Genomic DNA, 17,122 nt, shown 5'->3' with positions numbered 1-17,122 from the left:
ATGCGCCACCCCGAGTTTGGAAAGAAACAGATACTCACGCAGGCAGGAGATGATCTGGGTCGGGGACTCAACGATTGTAGACCGATATCGCTCGATCCACTTTCAGACCGCACAATCATTGATGTACGCGAATGGATGAAGAAGTGTGAAGACGAACGGGACGGTAGTCACAAGATCTGCTCGTTGAGCGAGGACGCGTTTGTTCCCACCCGCGTCATCAAGATAATTGCTTCTGAACAAGGGCTGCATTTGAGGCTCATTCGGGGAAAAGATATAGAGGAGCATGACACCTCAGGATTTATGGCCCTCAGCTATTGCTGGGGTGGAGATCAACCGAAGCAGTTGATGCGAAACAATCTTGATTCCTACAAGACGGATATTCCTTGGAAAACTCTGCCGAAAACACTTCAGGATGCCGCAACAACAGCTCAGGCGCTGGGATTTCACTATGTCTGGGTCGATTCGATGTGCATCATACAGGACAGCGAAGAGGACAAGGCGGTAGAAATCAGTCAGATGACGCAGGTCTATGCTCATGCAAGATTGACCGTCATGGCTAGAAGAGGCGGAAGAGTGACTGATGGCTTCTTGCATTCCAGGGCGCTCCCATCTGGAACCAGTTCGATCAAGCTTCAGACCAACGATGGCCAAACACAACGGATCATTCTGACATTCCGAGCTGCGTTGGAAGAGGAGGAGAATCTTGCCTTGAACACACGAGGATGGACCATGCAAGAACACATTCTTTCCCGCCACCTGCTCATCATTGGAACTTGGGTAACAGAGTAGAGCTGTCGACGTGAGAAACATGTTCATTTAGACGGCTGGATCTACGACGAATACGGAAGCAGCAGAAGAGCCCGGGGTGATCCGTTCGAATACTATGGCCACGGCTGGGCGGGTCAAGATTCTTATGAGTCCGACGAAATGAAGTCTATCTGCAACAGCCATGTCCTCGACGCGGTGATGTTCTTCTCCGTCAACCCAGGATATAAACCCCGTCAGCTGATCGAGGTTCTCGTCCTTAAGTACTGGTGTGAACTCGTGGAAGCTTACAGTTCGCGGTCAGTGACAGTATCAAAAGACCGAATTCTTGCCATCTCTGGAATAGCTGAAAGATTTGCAGCTTTTGTACCAAAACGAACACGATATATAGCAGGTCTTTGGGAAAGCAGGATGCCCCAGGCGCTGTTCTGGTATCGATGTTCTTCAGCTCTATCTGATAGACCGGTTGAGTACCGAGGTCCATCTTGGTCATGGGTATCGATTGACGATCAAGTACAGACTGGTGTCAACGATGATTGCGATTGCAAGGTACTATCGATTGAATACGCGCTGGAGAGGACTGATACTCCATATGGAGCCGTAAGCAGTGCCGCGCTCCACATTGAAGGCCCTGCCTTCAGTATCGAATGGCGATACACTAGACAAGACGAGTCGCCAAAAGAAGACTTGAGCGAGTTTAGATGGCGCGGAGAAGGGTACGGCGAGCACGGCGTTGATATTCGGTTATTCCAGCACCTCGACGCTCGGGAAAGGAGTACAGAATGGAGAGAAATCATCTTGCTGGCTCAAGATCGATCAGCGGTCTTGCCTAGATGTGTGGCACTAATCTGGGTAGATCAGATTGAAGTGAACAACAAGTCCCGAAATCGGTTTCGCAGGTTGGGAGCGGTCAATATCAGTGTCACGGATCCTGATTTCTCGCCTGTTGAAAGCTGGCTAACAAGGTCATATTATGTTATCTAATAAGCGTGTTGACCCAAACACCAATGACCGTATGCGTTACGCAGCCTCTGTCACTTCTACAACGCGAACTTTGGTCCATCAAATAGAAATGAATAACAATGAAACCACCAATGGCATGTTGTACCCTACACTGTTGTTTTTCCTTGAATCTATACTGCAGAATAGACTAGGGTTACTTGTTTTTGCGATAGCCCTCATCATACACTCCTCAATGTGCCTATTTTCAAGGCAAATGGTCCTTGACCCACCTCTCAGGTTCGGAGATATACTTGGCCTTGCAGTCGGCCCTCACGTTGTTTCTACAAAGCAACCACTGGCCTTTGAAGATATCCCATTTTCCCTCCAAAGACTCGTTCATTTGAGCCATTGCCGCCGCCCCAATCCATACATGCTGCGTACCCTCCTCAGGGCCAACACGGAAAGTGTTGGACTCGCTTACGTCCTTCCATGTCTTCATCTCCTGGAATGTCCCATTGACGTTGATGGAGACTGGTCCGATGATGAGCTTAGACTCGTCCCACTTCTTCTGGATGTCAATGGGGTACGGTTCCTCATTACGTGAATACCAAACCAATTTCTTCCAGTCATTGCTAAAATTCAATTTCCAGACATTGTTGCCCTCCAAGAGCCCTTGTGGCACCAGTGCTCGGATTATGCAGATGTTAGCTGGTGCGCCGATGATGTTGGCAGTGTATGCGGCAAATCGCTCCGAGACCCAGTATTCGGTACTCCAATGATACGCGGTTCTATCAAGGGAGAAGTCGCTTGGTACGACTGTACCGAAACACATCTTGTCTAGGCGGAGAGAGTTTGGCTGGAATGTCTTGACCAGCTTCGCTGCTGACGTCGCACGGAAGAGAGTAGTATGACCAGGTTGGGTCAACTGATAACACGATCTGTTCTGAGGAGCGCCGCCACGTAGAGAGGGGAACTGTTGTGGACCAGACTTGATGATGGCGAGATTCCGATTGAGCCGCTCACTCAAGTTCTCTAGTGTCCAGAGATTTTCAGACACAAGCTCCAGGATCCAGAACAGCAGAGATGCGGCGCATCTTATATGAGTGAAGTTGGGGTCCATTATCCTTGCTTGTATATCCTCTGAAATTCCCAGCCTTTTCATACTTGCACGCCAGTCCGCAGTCATGTCATCGCAAAACTCTTGAACATGTGTTGTAATGATATGTTCCAGGGTCTGATCATCTTCAGATGTCCACCTTTTCAGGAGGTGTTCTGAAGCTTTGGTCGTGAATCCTATGAACTCGAAGGCCTGGACCGAGTAGAGGTTGAGGGGGATTTGCAGGTCTGGATGCGCGGGTGCGAGTTCGGTCGCAGTGGAGGAGGCAGAGCTTAGGGTGCCGACAGTGTCAGGAGGAGAGAAGAGTTGTCCAGAGATTCTTCGTGTGCCGTTGGCTGGATGTCCAACGAGTTTGTCGTCAAACTTCTTGATGTTTTCCAGTACCCAGTCTTCCAGGATGTCCTTAGGGAGGCCCATGACGGGTGAGAAAGTGGGTTTCGGAATCAAAAGGTGAGTATGAGAGACGTGGGTTTTGAACAACTAAAGGTCCATGTGTTGAAGAAGAGAAAAGAAAAGCAAAAGGCCGACGGGCATTATATAGCTGCGGAAAAAGGGAACCCCGTAGCGACATATTACTGAAGCAGCGAAATAAACCATAGTACACGGTTCTCAAAAACTCGGTTTCTGGAACCATGGGTCACCAACTCTGCGAAGATGCAACGAGCCACTGACATCTTCCGTGATTCAAACGAACGCTGACAAGACTTGACTTGGCCAAGCTCCTCATATTTGAACGCACAGCCTATGACTGATAACAGTCTTTATTCGCATGCTAAGCATTTCAAAAGCTTCAAGTATTAGGGATGCTTGGGTAGAAATATAGAGAACTTCATTTCCTGCACATAGACCATCTGTCATATGTTTTGCTTACTTGTCAAAAATGACAAAAACTCAAAACCCCATAAAATTCGACCATGAAAGTGCTGCCATCGCTGTGGTCACTCGATGTACATGAAAAGTTACCCGATAACGATGTGTGACATGAAAACAAGACACAAATGATGCTTTCGAAAAGTGATCCAATGCACTCATGCAACAAAAAGCGATTGGAATGTGTCACATGTAATTTGCTGCAGCTTCATGCCTCGGCTATGTGACGTTGTGAGGGCTACAAGGAGCGGTGAAAGAGTTTGTATAACATGTTGTACTCTACACAGTTCATCTCCACATCTTGTCTACATAATCCAGTCTACAGGCCCGTGTTGCAGGGCTCCAACTACCACGATGCGTGGTGGGCGTAGCGCCACGCAGTCGAGGCTTAGTGTGAGGCTGTGTACATGAATGTGGGGCATCTCCTGATGGGGTGTGTGATCGTTCGGGCGCTCCCGGTTCCCCTCGAAGCTTGTATGAATGTCGACCTTTGACAAGGCTCAGTCGTCTTGCGTAGATTTCTGGGTCTTTTCATGTGATGCTTTGGTTCGAGAGCGCACTGATGTTGAGGACGCCAACTGCTCGGGGTCCTACGTCTGCGTTGTTGTATATGCCTGGCTGCCCTCCTAGTCCCATTGTGTGTCGCATGCCACGCCTATGTGCTGGAAGCCGCTCTTCTATTGCTAATCTTGACCTTGCCCTTATCGTGTTCATACAGGCAAGACGGCTGTAATGAAAGCCTCCAACCCTCTCTCGAACAGCTCATTCGCAACGCCAATACCGCCCGGATGCTCCACGGGCGCAAGCGGATTCTTGACCACATACTCCACATAGAGATTTGCCCAGATCTGATGCAGGTATTGTCTTAGGTTGATAACCTTTGTATCCGTGAGCATGACAAACTTCATGCGCGTAGGCGTCTCGTAGTAATGGAGCTTGTACTCGCCGGTGCGATAGCTCAGGAACGTGTCGTCGGCGCCACCCAGCTTGGTAACGAGGTTACGCAGGGAGAAGACCAGACCAAAGACTAGCTTCTCGTCGTCCGAATGCGACATGCCCTTGCGGACGGCAGCGACCACGTCGCCATTGCTTGCGATGGAGGCACCGGATTGCGGGCGCGCGGCGGATTTGGACGACGACGAGGTTGGGCGGGCGGGTGTCCAGCGGCGCGAGTAGATGCACTCGGCTGGGCATGTGCTGTCAGCGGCGTGCACATGACAAGGTCGATATGGCTACTTACTGTGCCGATCAAATATGTAGAAGCTGTACAGGACCATTACGAGAGATATGACGTAGGCGGAGAGTAGATGGGAGGTTATGCGATAACGGGGGAAGGTAATTGGTATGCGGAGGTGGTGTTGGAGATAGGGAAGCGCCCCAGGCGGGTGTGGTCACCGATGCCAATTGAACGTCGAGGAAATGGCCGGTCCACGACAAAAGGGTATCCGGAGCGACGGCGATGGAAGTGGATTAAAGGCGAATTAAATCAGAGTGGAGTCTTGGAGCACGACAATCCAGGCGGTGGAGTCTGGATGCCAAGTGTCCTGGCTATGGCGTGTTGAGGCGGGGGGGGGCGATATGGTGTTGTCAACGGGTGAGGCTGAAAGAAATGTCAGGAAAGGCCCCCTCTCTGCTGCATTGTCCCCCTCTCTAGTCGGGCCTCTAACAAACTGAATCCTGGACTCTCGGAACGTCACAGTCCATGGTCCCGAACTTCCCCATATTATTTCTCCCTAACCCTCTCCTAGTCCCGTGTCAATCTTATCAACTACGTACTTAGCTACCGCCTTGCCCGACTACTATTGTGGTAGTTATGCCACAACCCCCGACACCTCCCCCCAGACGCCCATCCGAATCTGACCTGCGAATCTACACTTCCCAACCCTCCCTAGACGTTCCTGCAGTCGGCGAGGCCGGACGACCGCCGCCCGTTAAGTTTATGTGCGTGTTGCTCGGGGACATGCCATGGCTACCCCGCGGAGGTGCTGGTCCTGGTCTTGGTGCTAATGCTAGACAAGGTCAACACCCGCATACCAAAGCCCGTTACGACACCACAAGCGCGCAGCTTCCTCAACAAGACGTGTCAAGGTGCGACTCACTCCACACAGGATACGCCAGCACAACATCTGACAGCACAGGAAACATTCAATGCGCGCTCCGAGTATAGCAACAGCGAAGATGACGGCAGCGCCCAACACCGCATCAACCAATACCTAGTCAAGCAGGAGATTGGCCGCGGCTCCTTTGGCGCTGTCCACCTCGCCGTAGACCAATATGGCCAAGAATTTGTGAGGACACCAGCCCTCTAGACCTGAACACCACCGAAAAGAGAAGGCTCCACCCAGGCGCATGCGCCTGGACAAGACCATGCGGGTTTCCTACGAGGTACAGGCATTGGCTTTCGCTGACGCATCAACGCGCAGGCTGTCAAGGAATTCTCCAAATCGCGGTTACGAAAACGCGCTCAATCCAACCTCCTTCGCCGACCCACGGCTGCGAAACGAATGCGCGCGCTCCCTGCTGGCATCGGCTTCAATTCACCGCTGCACCGGCACTCGGTAACCGAGGAAAACAATGCCTTTGAGCTGATCAAGGAAGAGATTGCCATTATGAAGAAGCTACACCACCCGAACCTTGTCACGCTGATTGAGGTACTGGATGATCCAGAGGAAGACTCGCTATACATGGTCATGGAGATGTGCAAGAAGGGCGTCGTCATGCAAGTTGGTCTCGAGGAGCGCGCCGACCCATACAGCGAAGAGCAATGTCGGTGTTGGTTCAGAGACATGATACTGGGTCTCGAGTACCGTACGTCAAGGCTAGGGCAATTGCAAGCACATGCTAACCTCCTCCAGTCCACGCTCAGGGTATCATCCACCGCGACATCAAGCCAGATAACTGCCTGATCACAGAAGAGGACGTACTAAAGATTGTCGATTTCGGCGTATCAGAGATGTTCGACAAGGAAGGTGAGATGAAGACGGCCAAGTCAGCGGGCTCGCCAGCTTTTATGCCGCCGGAGCTGTGTGTTGCCAAGCATGGCCATGTTTCGGGAAGAGCTGCAGATATATGGTCAATGGGCTGCACGCTGTACTGCCTTCTGTTCGGAAGGATACCGTTCGAAAAGCATGGTATGATCGAGCTCTACCAATCGATCCGAACGGACCCATTGGAGTTCGAGGGCGAGTGTAACCCTGAGCTCAAGGATCTCCTGCAGCGGCTTATGGAGAAGGATCCCAAGAAGAGGATCACCATGGAAGAGATCAGAGTGAGTTGGCCGCTTGCTTCAATCGCGCAAAACTGATGTGTTAGGAACACCCATGGGTCACGCGACAAGGGACCGACCCTTTGTTAGCAAAGTCGGAGAATGTCGTCATCATCATTGATCCGCCTACCGATGAAGAGGTGAATGCCGCCATCACAGGCAACATGGGTCACTTGGTAACAGTGGTAGGTGCATGTAGTCCCTATCGCATACAACGAGCATTGCTAGCACGGTTTCGAAACTCGTTTTGGCTAACAATCTCATAGGTACAAGCGGTGAAGCGCTTCAAGCAGTTACTATTCAGGCGACGACCAGACCGTATAGAAAGCATACTGGGTAGTGCCTCACGCATTGTTCAACCTCCCATGTCCATGCGACCATCAGTATTACGCAAATCGAAATCACAAGACACACACGACCGGCGACCAGTTGAAGGCGCACTCTCCATCGAGGGTGTACACCACCAGATCAAAGTCGACGACAAGGGCCAAAGGCTTCCCCATAAGATGGATGACATGGCATATGTCAAACCCGGTCTCCGAGCTGAAGCTGCTGGCAAACGCTCAGCACCTAAGTCACCTGCTACTAGCAGTCCGACAGCGCCGACAGTACCGGATCTTGATGGTGCCAAGGTCATAAACGAGAACATGTCAATCCGACCACCGCCAATACATTCCATCTCAACACCTACCGGCATCAATCCCTCATCATCAGCGCCAACCACACCTCTAGGCAAAGGCCATGCACATAATCCGCTAGAAGATACGCTCTTCCTCAACATTGGCACGGGTGAGGACTTCCAACCCGAGCCTGAAGACGGATGCATCGTCTCGGAATCCCCCTCAAACGTCGATATCAACGTCTACGAGACAGCCTATGAAGAAGAAGTGCAACGCATCATCGCCCAGCGCCGCGAACAATTCGCCGCCACCGCCGCCGCCGCCAACCGCCGTCCCACTCTCTATCTTACACGCCGTGTCGAAAACGTCAAATCCATCCGCGACAGCGACGCCATCTTCGATGAGGGTCAGGATCTTCGTCAGAATATCAAGGTTAGCTTGAAATCCTTTGTTACCAAGACTAAAGAAGATATTGAGGCGAGAGGTGAATTGCAGAAGATTCAAGATGGCAAGGAGGGGAAGCTTAGTAGGACTATGCGGAATGTGAGGGAGGCTAAGAGGCTGGTTGAGGAGGCGCGCGAGAGAGTCAAAACGGAAGAGCGGGACCGTGAGCGCGAGAGGAGTAGAAGCGCAACTCCTGTTCTACGCACCAACAGTTCTGCTAGTGTCCTCAGTCGGAGCGGGACACCGGTTGGGAGTTGATGAAGTTAAAGATGAGGGACCGGTGACAAGCTGAGAAGAAAAGATGCCAAGCTTAATCATAGTCGACTTGGAGTTTTCAAATGGCGTTTTTGTACACATAGGATCATTGTTTAGTTGCATGCATGGTCTGAGCCTGGAGCTTGACACCATCCATACATATATGAAGGGGTTTCAACAAGGTTTCAAAACTGAGTGAAAGCGGATGAGCATAGCCGTTGAGCGATTGAGGACGGTTCATCTTGCCATGATATCTAAGAAACATGTTACGACATCTTGAGGTCCTTGACTTTAGGGTTGTACGCCGGTCCGCTAAGCTCTAGCTATCACTCTCGGCGTGGGAGAATTGCAGGTATCATTTCATGTCTGCCTTGCGGTGTGCAGGGCTTACCCTAGTACTAGCATGAAGATGTACCTGGGACTAGCTGCGTTGGGCTTAGTAGAATTTACACAGCCTCATCCTAGATGGACTGACATTCTCATCACCTTCTTTCACCAGGCTTGAACGACACGCATGTATTGCTTATTCACGATAAAACGCGTAGAAATGACCTGCGAGGCTATAAAGGATCTTTTTGGTTTACTTTAGATGGTGATGACTGGCAGGAGCTTCTTTGCGCGCAAATGTTAGGACGTGAACACCTGCAACCCATGCATGCAACGCCCGAAAAAGAAGACCAGGACTAGCCCGTCCGCGGTAGTTCCGCTAAGGCGTCCTACGCGATTCGTAAACGGCCGTTCTGTCAGCTCGTGCACAATCGCAAGGTACCCAGATTACACACGTCGTTTCTCTTTTCTCTCTCGTGTATGTGGAAAGAAGCCTCACGACGCCCCTCCGCCCGCCGCCCCATCTCGCTTCTTCGACACCGAGTATCGTTTATGCATTTTCACTAACCCGCTTTCTCGCGTCGCCTTTGCTGGTTCTTGATACGAGATGGTCGGCTTCACCTTTCTCACTGGTTCCACCACCGGAGCAATCAGTAGTGATGCCGATAAGAAAGAGAAGGATCTAAATGTCTCGTGTACATCCGTCAATTCGACGTCAACAACGCTTTCGGAGGAAACGCCTGCTACTGCGCAGCGGCGAGACCGAGTCAGAACCTGGGGAAACGACAGCGTAGCATCTGAATCCCGATTCGCACGATGGGACTGGCAGTCCAAAGCGCGGTGGAAAGTCCGTTGGACCTGGGTTTTCCACGACGCCTGTCTGGGTATCTGGAACGCAGCAAAATGGAGTGCGAAGAAGATTAAGAATGCGCCGTTGTGGAAACATGTGCGTTGGAGCAAGAAACAGTTTTACGCTTTCTTGTTGGTGGTCATTTGGGTCGTTCTGCCCTTGACATTAATCAGCTACTTGACACCCATGTCAATGATTTTTGCGGATAAAACGCTGAGTTGCGGTGACGGTTTCTATGGACAGCCTCAGAATGCTACGGTTACTGGGATAGAGAAACTCTTCGCGCTTGATTTTACATTTGGTAAATTCAGCTTCTCGCAGGTCAAGACGATTGATATCTTGTGGGATTTACTGGTCGGAAGAGGCGCGCAGGCGTTGGCTTGGTGGGCTAGTTATAACGTTTTTTGCGATGCGTTACTCAGAGCGATCGAACGGCATCCAGCGAGTTTTGAGATTTTCCAGAGGATTGCTATGGAAGGCCCCGGATTACATTCTCTGTGGACGTTGACAAAAGAGTTGTGGGCTGCGAAGAGTGCGAGGACACGCGCGTTGTTCTTTTACATGTTTTGGTCGACAGGCTACGTGCTCCTTGTGCCCATCGTACTAGGCGCCATGACAGGTTACGACAGTACGAGTATTGCGTGGATTGATCTCGATGGAGAGAACAACATCATTCCTGCGAGTCAATTACAGCAGACATGGGTCATCAAGGGAACAGTCAACGTGACAAACACCGGGACGAAGAATGAGACGTTCAAACAACCCGCTTGTGCGGAATATCATCTCCAGTACGACCACAACAGCATTGTGTATGGTAGGACGCAGAACTGTACGCACCCAATACCCCCCCCCCCCCCCACACACACGAAATAAAGCTTGCTAACCAAACTGAACAAATAGGCGATTGCCAATTCCCCAACGGCACCATGGTCACCTCTGAAGAGCGATTCAAAGACTACTATAGTTACTACTACCACTACTACTACCAACCCCGTTACGAAGACTGCTCCTACTACTACCCCAACAACACACAGACCTGGATAGAAGACAACCTCTCCAGTAGCTCCGATTCACGCACCGACCTCCGCGACACATACTCATGCAACGCCACCATCCCCGTGACCGTGAACGGGAAGACTTATGACGCAGACGACCTAGATGGAGGATATGGCTACTGTTACAACTCCGTGGGTTACGACTCTTCCTACCTTATTGATAAATCGCGTTGCCTCCCCGATACAGCGAATCCGTCATATCAATGGGGTTTCGCGACGCTCATGTCGGGCTTGTTCATCTTTGTTACGGCGGCTTGGACGCTGAGTATGTATGTGCTTTGGCAGGATGCGCAGTTCAATTGTAAGCTCGTGAAGGAGGGGTATCGACTCACGCCGTTGAGAGCAGCGTTCGCGATGGTGGTGGCGGCGAGGCGGCGGACGGGGTTGGGTGGGAAGGGGTTGGTGAGGGCAAAGACGGGGGGTTTAGAGAGGGAGTTGTTTGGGAAGAAGGGGACGAGGGGTACGGTTATTGAGGGGCATTTGTTCCTGGAGAATCCGGAGGATGGAGAGGAAGATGGGTTGAGGACACCGGAGTCGCCGCGGTCGCCGTTGTCGCCGCCGAGTCCGGCTTTTACGCCAGGGAAGGAGAGGGAGAAATGTTGGCCCGTGTCGCCTTCATCGGTGGAGGATCATGAGATTAAGTCGTTGGTGAGGTCCGATACTGATATCTCGTTCCATGTACTTGACGATGAGGAGTTACGGAAGAGGTATCTGAGGGGTGTGGAAGAGGCTAGATTAAGTCGGAAACCGCTTAGTCGGGAGTCAACGTGGGTGGAGGAGAGCATGTGGGAGAGGGGTCGTGATGGACAGGCTCACGATGGTCATGGAGACGACCACGATGATGACAATGACGATGATGACGATGATGGAGAAGATGGAGAGAAGAAAGGTGATGAGAAACAGGATAGCGGAAAGGGTAAAGGGAAAAGTAGGAATCGGTTGAAGAAGACCAGACGCTCTGGTTGATCGATAGATGCATACGTGTTACGAAGTTACGAATGTCATGAACAAAATACGTTACTCTGACTCGATGGAAGCGGATGCAACGCAGTGGGACTCATAGCGTCGTATGGACGGCTTTTTAGACATGAAAGGGAGGGCTGCTACTTCACATCATGTAGGCCACCGTAAATGCTTTCTTAACACACCCACGCTTGACGTTCTGCGAGTTTAGCACCACTTTTGGTTCTCTGATCTCTGCTCCAATCGCCATGCCTTCGGTAAACTTTAGTCTCCTATTCAAACGAAAGTTGTTGAGAAGAGGAAGAAGAAGAGCAGAAAAGAAGTCTATTATACACTCCTCATTTGGTCAGGAGAAACGCGGACACCATGTGTTTGATGCAGGATTTTGAAGTCTCCACTTCCCATGGATCTCTCGTCCGTTTCTTTCGGTGTTTTAGTAATGGCGAAGATAGTGTGTGAGAAGCACAAGAGGAACAGCTGAGACAGGGTATCGTATGCGTTTCGTGGCCGAAATTGGGGCTGGCCGGACATGTTCCATCTGACTTTCTGTTTTTCGTGCTCTCCACCTCTCGTGGGAGACTGTTGAAGATTTTTTTGGTGTTTAGTCAAAAGAAAGACTGTACATGGAGTGTAGGAGGGAGAGCGAAACAACAGTTTTGAATGTGATTTCTTACAGAACCGACGCAGGTCGAACATTGCAAAATTGCTGACGCTTTTCGATCTTTCGCTGACCACGGTACACTTCTGCAAATTCTTTTGGTGGATAAGTCGAAGAGAAGGTTTTGTGAGAAGGGAGTAAGAGAGAGGAGGAAGGAGTCCTTTATACATGTCGCATCGTAGCCTGAACCAGGCAGACCATGACGCTCGATGTCGATATTCAGGCTCTTCGTTTTTCGTATCGCGCATGCATGATGAATCTGTTTACTTTCTCCTGTTGTGTATTGCGTGTCTATTTCGATTTTCCGTTCGTGCATGGTCGACTTGTCGTTCGTATTCCGAAGATCGCGAATCTGAACATGTGTTCTTGGTGCTGATATTCGTTAGCGAGCTCTTCGGAAACATAGTATTCTCCACTAGCGTTTTAGACAAGGGAGTGAGGCGGAAACATGAAAGCTTCTGTTACACGATTTGGAAAGAAGAAGGGGTTTCTGAGGCAAGATTGTATTTTGTAAACCCGGATTCTGATCATGTACATATAGTTGTGCGTTTGATCGGCGCCACTTCCGCAGACATTCGCAGTGTTGGTGTGCGTTTTAAGAGAGAGACTGGGGAAGTAGACATCGCGCAACCTGGTTGAGTTTTTGGAAGATGAGCAGAGGATGCAAAGTGTAGAAGGCAAACTCTTCTTCCACAAACTGTGACCTTGATCATACTTTTGTACCAATGTGTCTTGTTGAAGCAGCGTTCGAAGCCATGTGTACGTTATGTATTCTTTTCGGGAATGATGCGCGGGGCATCCATTCACGTGCATAGGTGTTTGGAGCAGAGGGTGAGGGACGCAGGCATGGCGGCACGTCGTCTTCGTTTTGAGAAAGAATAACAGAGTGTGAGGTGTAGTAGAAATGGTATATTGAGGTATCGAGAGGGTTTATATACCCATACAGCGATTCGGAATCATGTACAGAGCCCCAATGGTTTCGATATTGTGACAAAGATCATGTTCTCGTATAACTCACAGGCTAACGCGAAGTTTCCATAGCTAGATACTCGCTGTTTTTTGAAACGTACTTGAGGTAGAACTTGCAGAGTTGTTTGCTTCGTGGCGAGTGCTTTTGAGAGAGAAGATTGAGTGATGTTTGTCGGAGGACGACAGAGGCAGGAACATGATAGTGATTTTCGAAAGTTAAGAAGCAGTCTTGTGTACCTGAGAATGCATCCCGGTTCTTAGGTTCGTCGGAGACCATAGAGGCGATATTTCGATGTTTAGGAAGTCGATAAAAGAAGGGGCGACAACTATACCGTATGTCCATTTTTTTCTTTACTGGCAGCTGAGAAGTGAATGTGTGTGATAAAAGAAAGAGAAACATATCCGATAGTGACTTTGAGGTATACACAATGACGGCCCCTGTCCGAAAGCGCTCACTGTCCGCTAGCATGTGCATTTCGAACCAACCATTCAGATCTTGAACCATGCATTCAATATTCCTCTTCCGACTCCTCCTCAACATCAGTTGCTTCCTCTTCCTCACTGCTCTCTCCTTGTTCCGACTCAGCTTCGTCCTCATGAATGATAACACCTAGTTCTCTTCTTCCCAGCGCATACAGTGCTTTGTCCTCCTCTTTCAACGCTGTCGCAGTTTCACGCATTTTCGGAAGTAGTACATCGACGACAAAGTCCTGGAGGCTTTTACCGACAGAATCGTATTGAGAGATGAGCTGGGATACTAGCTCTTCGAGAACTGCGTGTAGGTGTGTGTCCTCGTTTTTTATGCGTTGTTCTTCCCTTGGAGAGTACCGAGGGTATGGTTGTCTGGTACAATCAGGATCCTTATCGCCATCGTGCTCAATGCGATTGATATCGCAGCAGATGTGTCTTAGTTCCAGGTATGAGAAGACGAATAAGCGGATATACTCATGTATGATGTGGCAAAGCTCGAGAGACCGGGCCGCTTCATCAACCCAAAAGGTCAAGTCGAGAAGCAGTTTCGTAATGGGCTGTAGTGATAAGTGCTGACCGTCGGTATCGACCAAAGCACGCTGTATCTCAATTGTATTTTCGATTTCGTCGCAAATGGAGGGGAGATGTGGACAAGAAAATTTCCCCACGAACAATCCCTTCCAAAAGCACGATAGGAAGCTGCAGCCCGAGCTGCTGCACCCACATCTGCAACCATCCAGTATTTGATCTTTCATGAGAAACTCGAAGTCTTCGTAAGCCCAAAGTCCTTTCATGGTACAGCTTTGATGGCCGCATACCCATTCATATACTTTCCCCAAGTGCATTGCGGATTGCCAGGCCAAACAATGTAAAGCAGTGATATCCGATCCTGGCCACGTTTCTCTCAGATCCGCCCCTCTCGAAAGAAACCATCGGACTGTCAGGTCGCGCTGAGTTAATGGTCTCGTCGCATATATAACAAAGTAATCTTGCGTTGCTAGATACAGCAAAGGCGAGCAGGATATCTCCACCCTACATTCGAAGCTTTCCTGAGTGATTTCACGAAAGCCTACCCTCTCAAGACCGTCAAGCAATGCAACTTTCGGAGCTAAGGATCTGATGGACATGTAATAAACGCTCTTCTTTGTTGGCCACGAATGTTGCGGTACCTCGAATCCACTGCTAACCAACGCATTGAGCATGCATCGAGCATGTGCATCCGGTAGGTATTTCTGAGCGTTATCACAGCAATAGTGGACTCCGTGCTCTTCTGCCAACAGCCTGATGTCGTGCCTTGAACTGGAGAGATATTCCACAAGAATTCGAATCTCGTCCATGTTATAGGAAGCGTTCATATTTCTGTCATCGGCGTCCAGCATGTCTTCAACACTGCCAATGACGCCGAGCTGGAAGGACTTGTGTTTTTCCCTTTGTGACAGCCAGAATTGCAACATGTCCAGTTGGTTTGTACCAACTGAGCATCGGAGCAAGATAGCAGGATTGAAAATGCGATAGTCTTTGTCCAGGCATGTCATGAGCCCTGCTTCAAGCATGCTTTTGCAGCCCTCTATCCAACCATTAATGGTAGCCATGGCAAGAGCGTAGGCCACCGATTCGGGATCCAGAGCTTGCGGGTCCTGAGCCTGATTAAGGACATGCCTGATGTGATTGTCGGATTTCATTATTATCGCCTCTAGTAGCTCGCTATCGTCTAACAATGGGTTGACAAAACTTTTGAATGGGAATCCAGCAAAAGCCATCGACCGCTCAGCGCTTATGGACACTATTTGCAGTAAACCATACCGAGTAACCTGCAAATCGTGCTTTAATAGTGTAGTCAAGAGATTCATGTAGAAATCTGAATGTTGTGGACGAACATTCATCACAAGCTCGTCTACGCATGTACTGTTAAGAATGAGCTTTGCCACTTCAAGTAGTATAACAACGCAGATCTAGCATCAAAAGGTGAGATCAAAAAGAAGTTCCAATGCAGACTTACAGGCCTTCGTCGTTTGTTTCCAAAGCCTCAGTTGACATGTGGAGAAGGAGGACTGTAAAAAGATAGCGAAGGTTCGCAGTGGCTTCAAGACTGTTTCCGTTTCCAAATGATGATGAAAGTCTAACATAAAAACATAAGTGCTATACTACGGTTAGTTTACACCAAGGACTAACGGAGCATATTGTACATACATGTAAAAGCGTACTTCCATCTTCTAGTCGATCATGTGGTGACGCTTGTTTGTGCTGAAACATTGCAAATAATCTGTCGACCTCTCCACGAAAGATCTCATCTGACATGTTGTTATCGAACCACACAAGATTTTTAACAAGGGCGAAAGCAGGAGATGATTCATCAACAACACGGTGACACTGCAGATTCTGTGTGACCGAGAATCCAGCGTCATAAGATAGTTTAAGCGACAGCGAAACCTTCGTTCTGAGGATGAGACTACACAGTGTAGCCCGGAGTTGCAGATCTGTTACTGCTCCCTGAATGGAGGATTGTGGGCATTGAGGGTCGTGATTCGAGGTTCTCGTGCATATGAGTGAGAGCTGTTTTGATTGATAACCCAGCGCGGAGGTCTGCGGTTGGCATGTACATGCGACTTGTGCGAATCGTCGGTTCAACCTTCGACCCTTCCGTTGAAGCGATCTCAGACTCATTACGTCGGTTTCCAGTGTATAGTCTGTCGTCAAGCATACTTCGTTAAGCTTTGCTTCCTGGCTTCTGTTAGTCGGTACCGCGTGGGTAAAAGACGTGAGTACCATGCGCTCCAGAGTAGACTGGAGTCGTGGCAAATGACCCAGATATGGAGTTTGAGAGACAATAGGTTGCATCGAGTGTTGTAATTTATATACATCGGCGTGAAGACTACGGAGGCTATGCGACGTGGCTGTGAACCCTGTGTCAAGGATTTGTGATTGTCCGGCGAGCTGAAGTTGGGTCCTATCGAAATTATCTCTTTGAAGCTGTAAGCCAGAAAAATGCTGCGTGCTTTGCTCCAAGGATAGCTGGGTGAAACATAGCCTAATATCTTCAGAGGCCAAGCGTTGTTGGTCAATGACGAGCGCAAGTAGCGCAGTCTGTAAACTTTGCTGTATCGTATTTAGAGCGTCCTTCCAATACTTGATGTCTGCCTCTTTGAACGGAAAAGTCATCCGCTTGCCCAGCCTCTTCAAGCTCGACTTGATCCCGCCACTCGACGTTTGATCATCAGGCTTGAGTTTCTTCCTGATAGTCACTATAGCATCTGCACACGATGCAATACCGGTATGCGTCGCTGACACGGACTGGGACTGATTCACTCGACCAATGATGGTCTCGAGTAGTTCAAGTAGATTCGCAAGCTCTTCCGTCTCCGCCGCAATCTGCTCAGCCTTGTCCTTTGCGTCCTTGACACCGCTGACATACCATTCTAGGCCCTTGCAAAGTTGGATCGCGAGAGAAACAACACCGACGGCGCTGCCGGTGATGGAAAATGGGTCTGCCATAGCAAGAGGTGCTGCGTCAACTGTGATCAGTGTGAGAAATAAGAGGAAGGGAAGCGTGA

At 49.7% G+C, this 17,122-nt stretch overlaps 6 protein-coding genes across 6 annotated transcripts; 3 read left to right on the top strand and 3 right to left on the bottom strand.

Annotated features, from left to right (window-relative positions):
- On the top strand, positions 1 to 789 carry ALTATR162_LOCUS12001 (uncharacterized protein; the record flags this gene model as incomplete). The annotated part of the gene is made up of 1 exon (XM_043319645.1): positions 1 to 789. One exon carries the CDS (start codon positions 1 to 3, stop codon positions 787 to 789), a length of 789 nt encoding a protein of 262 aa, XP_043175580.1.
- A 1,183-nt stretch (positions 790 to 1,972) lies between these two features.
- On the bottom strand, positions 1,973 to 3,241 carry ALTATR162_LOCUS12000 (uncharacterized protein; the record flags this gene model as incomplete). Its single annotated transcript, XM_043319644.1, has 1 exon — positions 1,973 to 3,241. The coding sequence occupies one exon, from the start codon at positions 3,239 to 3,241 to the stop codon at positions 1,973 to 1,975; it is 1,269 nt and encodes a 422-aa protein (XP_043175579.1).
- Positions 3,242 to 4,404: 1,163 nt separating this feature from the next.
- Positions 4,405 to 4,971, bottom strand: ALTATR162_LOCUS11999 (uncharacterized protein; the record flags this gene model as incomplete). Its single annotated transcript, XM_043319643.1, has 2 exons — positions 4,405 to 4,880; positions 4,935 to 4,971. 2 exons carry the CDS (start codon positions 4,969 to 4,971, stop codon positions 4,405 to 4,407), a joined length of 513 nt encoding a protein of 170 aa, XP_043175578.1.
- A 729-nt stretch (positions 4,972 to 5,700) lies between these two features.
- On the top strand, positions 5,701 to 8,281 carry ALTATR162_LOCUS11998 (uncharacterized protein; the record flags this gene model as incomplete). Its single annotated transcript, XM_043319642.1, has 5 exons — positions 5,701 to 5,982; positions 6,118 to 6,502; positions 6,550 to 6,962; positions 7,007 to 7,144; positions 7,226 to 8,281. 5 exons carry the CDS (start codon positions 5,701 to 5,703, stop codon positions 8,279 to 8,281), a joined length of 2,274 nt encoding a protein of 757 aa, XP_043175577.1.
- Positions 8,282 to 9,212: 931 nt separating this feature from the next.
- On the top strand, positions 9,213 to 11,476 carry ALTATR162_LOCUS11997 (uncharacterized protein; the record flags this gene model as incomplete). Its single annotated transcript, XM_043319641.1, has 2 exons — positions 9,213 to 10,284; positions 10,356 to 11,476. 2 exons carry the CDS (start codon positions 9,213 to 9,215, stop codon positions 11,474 to 11,476), a joined length of 2,193 nt encoding a protein of 730 aa, XP_043175576.1.
- Positions 11,477 to 13,609: 2,133 nt separating this feature from the next.
- Positions 13,610 to 17,063, bottom strand: ALTATR162_LOCUS11996 (uncharacterized protein; the record flags this gene model as incomplete). The annotated part of the gene is made up of 4 exons (XM_043319640.1): positions 13,610 to 14,170; positions 14,831 to 15,476; positions 15,571 to 15,710; positions 15,762 to 17,063. 4 exons carry the CDS (start codon positions 17,061 to 17,063, stop codon positions 13,610 to 13,612), a joined length of 2,649 nt encoding a protein of 882 aa, XP_043175575.1.
- Positions 17,064 to 17,122: the final 59 nt, after the last annotated feature.

The sequence above is a fragment of the Alternaria atra genome (genome assembly GCF_907166805.1).
Source record: "Alternaria atra isolate CS162 genome assembly, contig: 37, whole genome shotgun sequence".
In the NCBI taxonomy this organism is placed as follows: Eukaryota; Fungi; Ascomycota; class Dothideomycetes; order Pleosporales; family Pleosporaceae; genus Alternaria; species Alternaria atra.
This window is presented reverse-complemented; position numbering and strand designations above follow the sequence as displayed.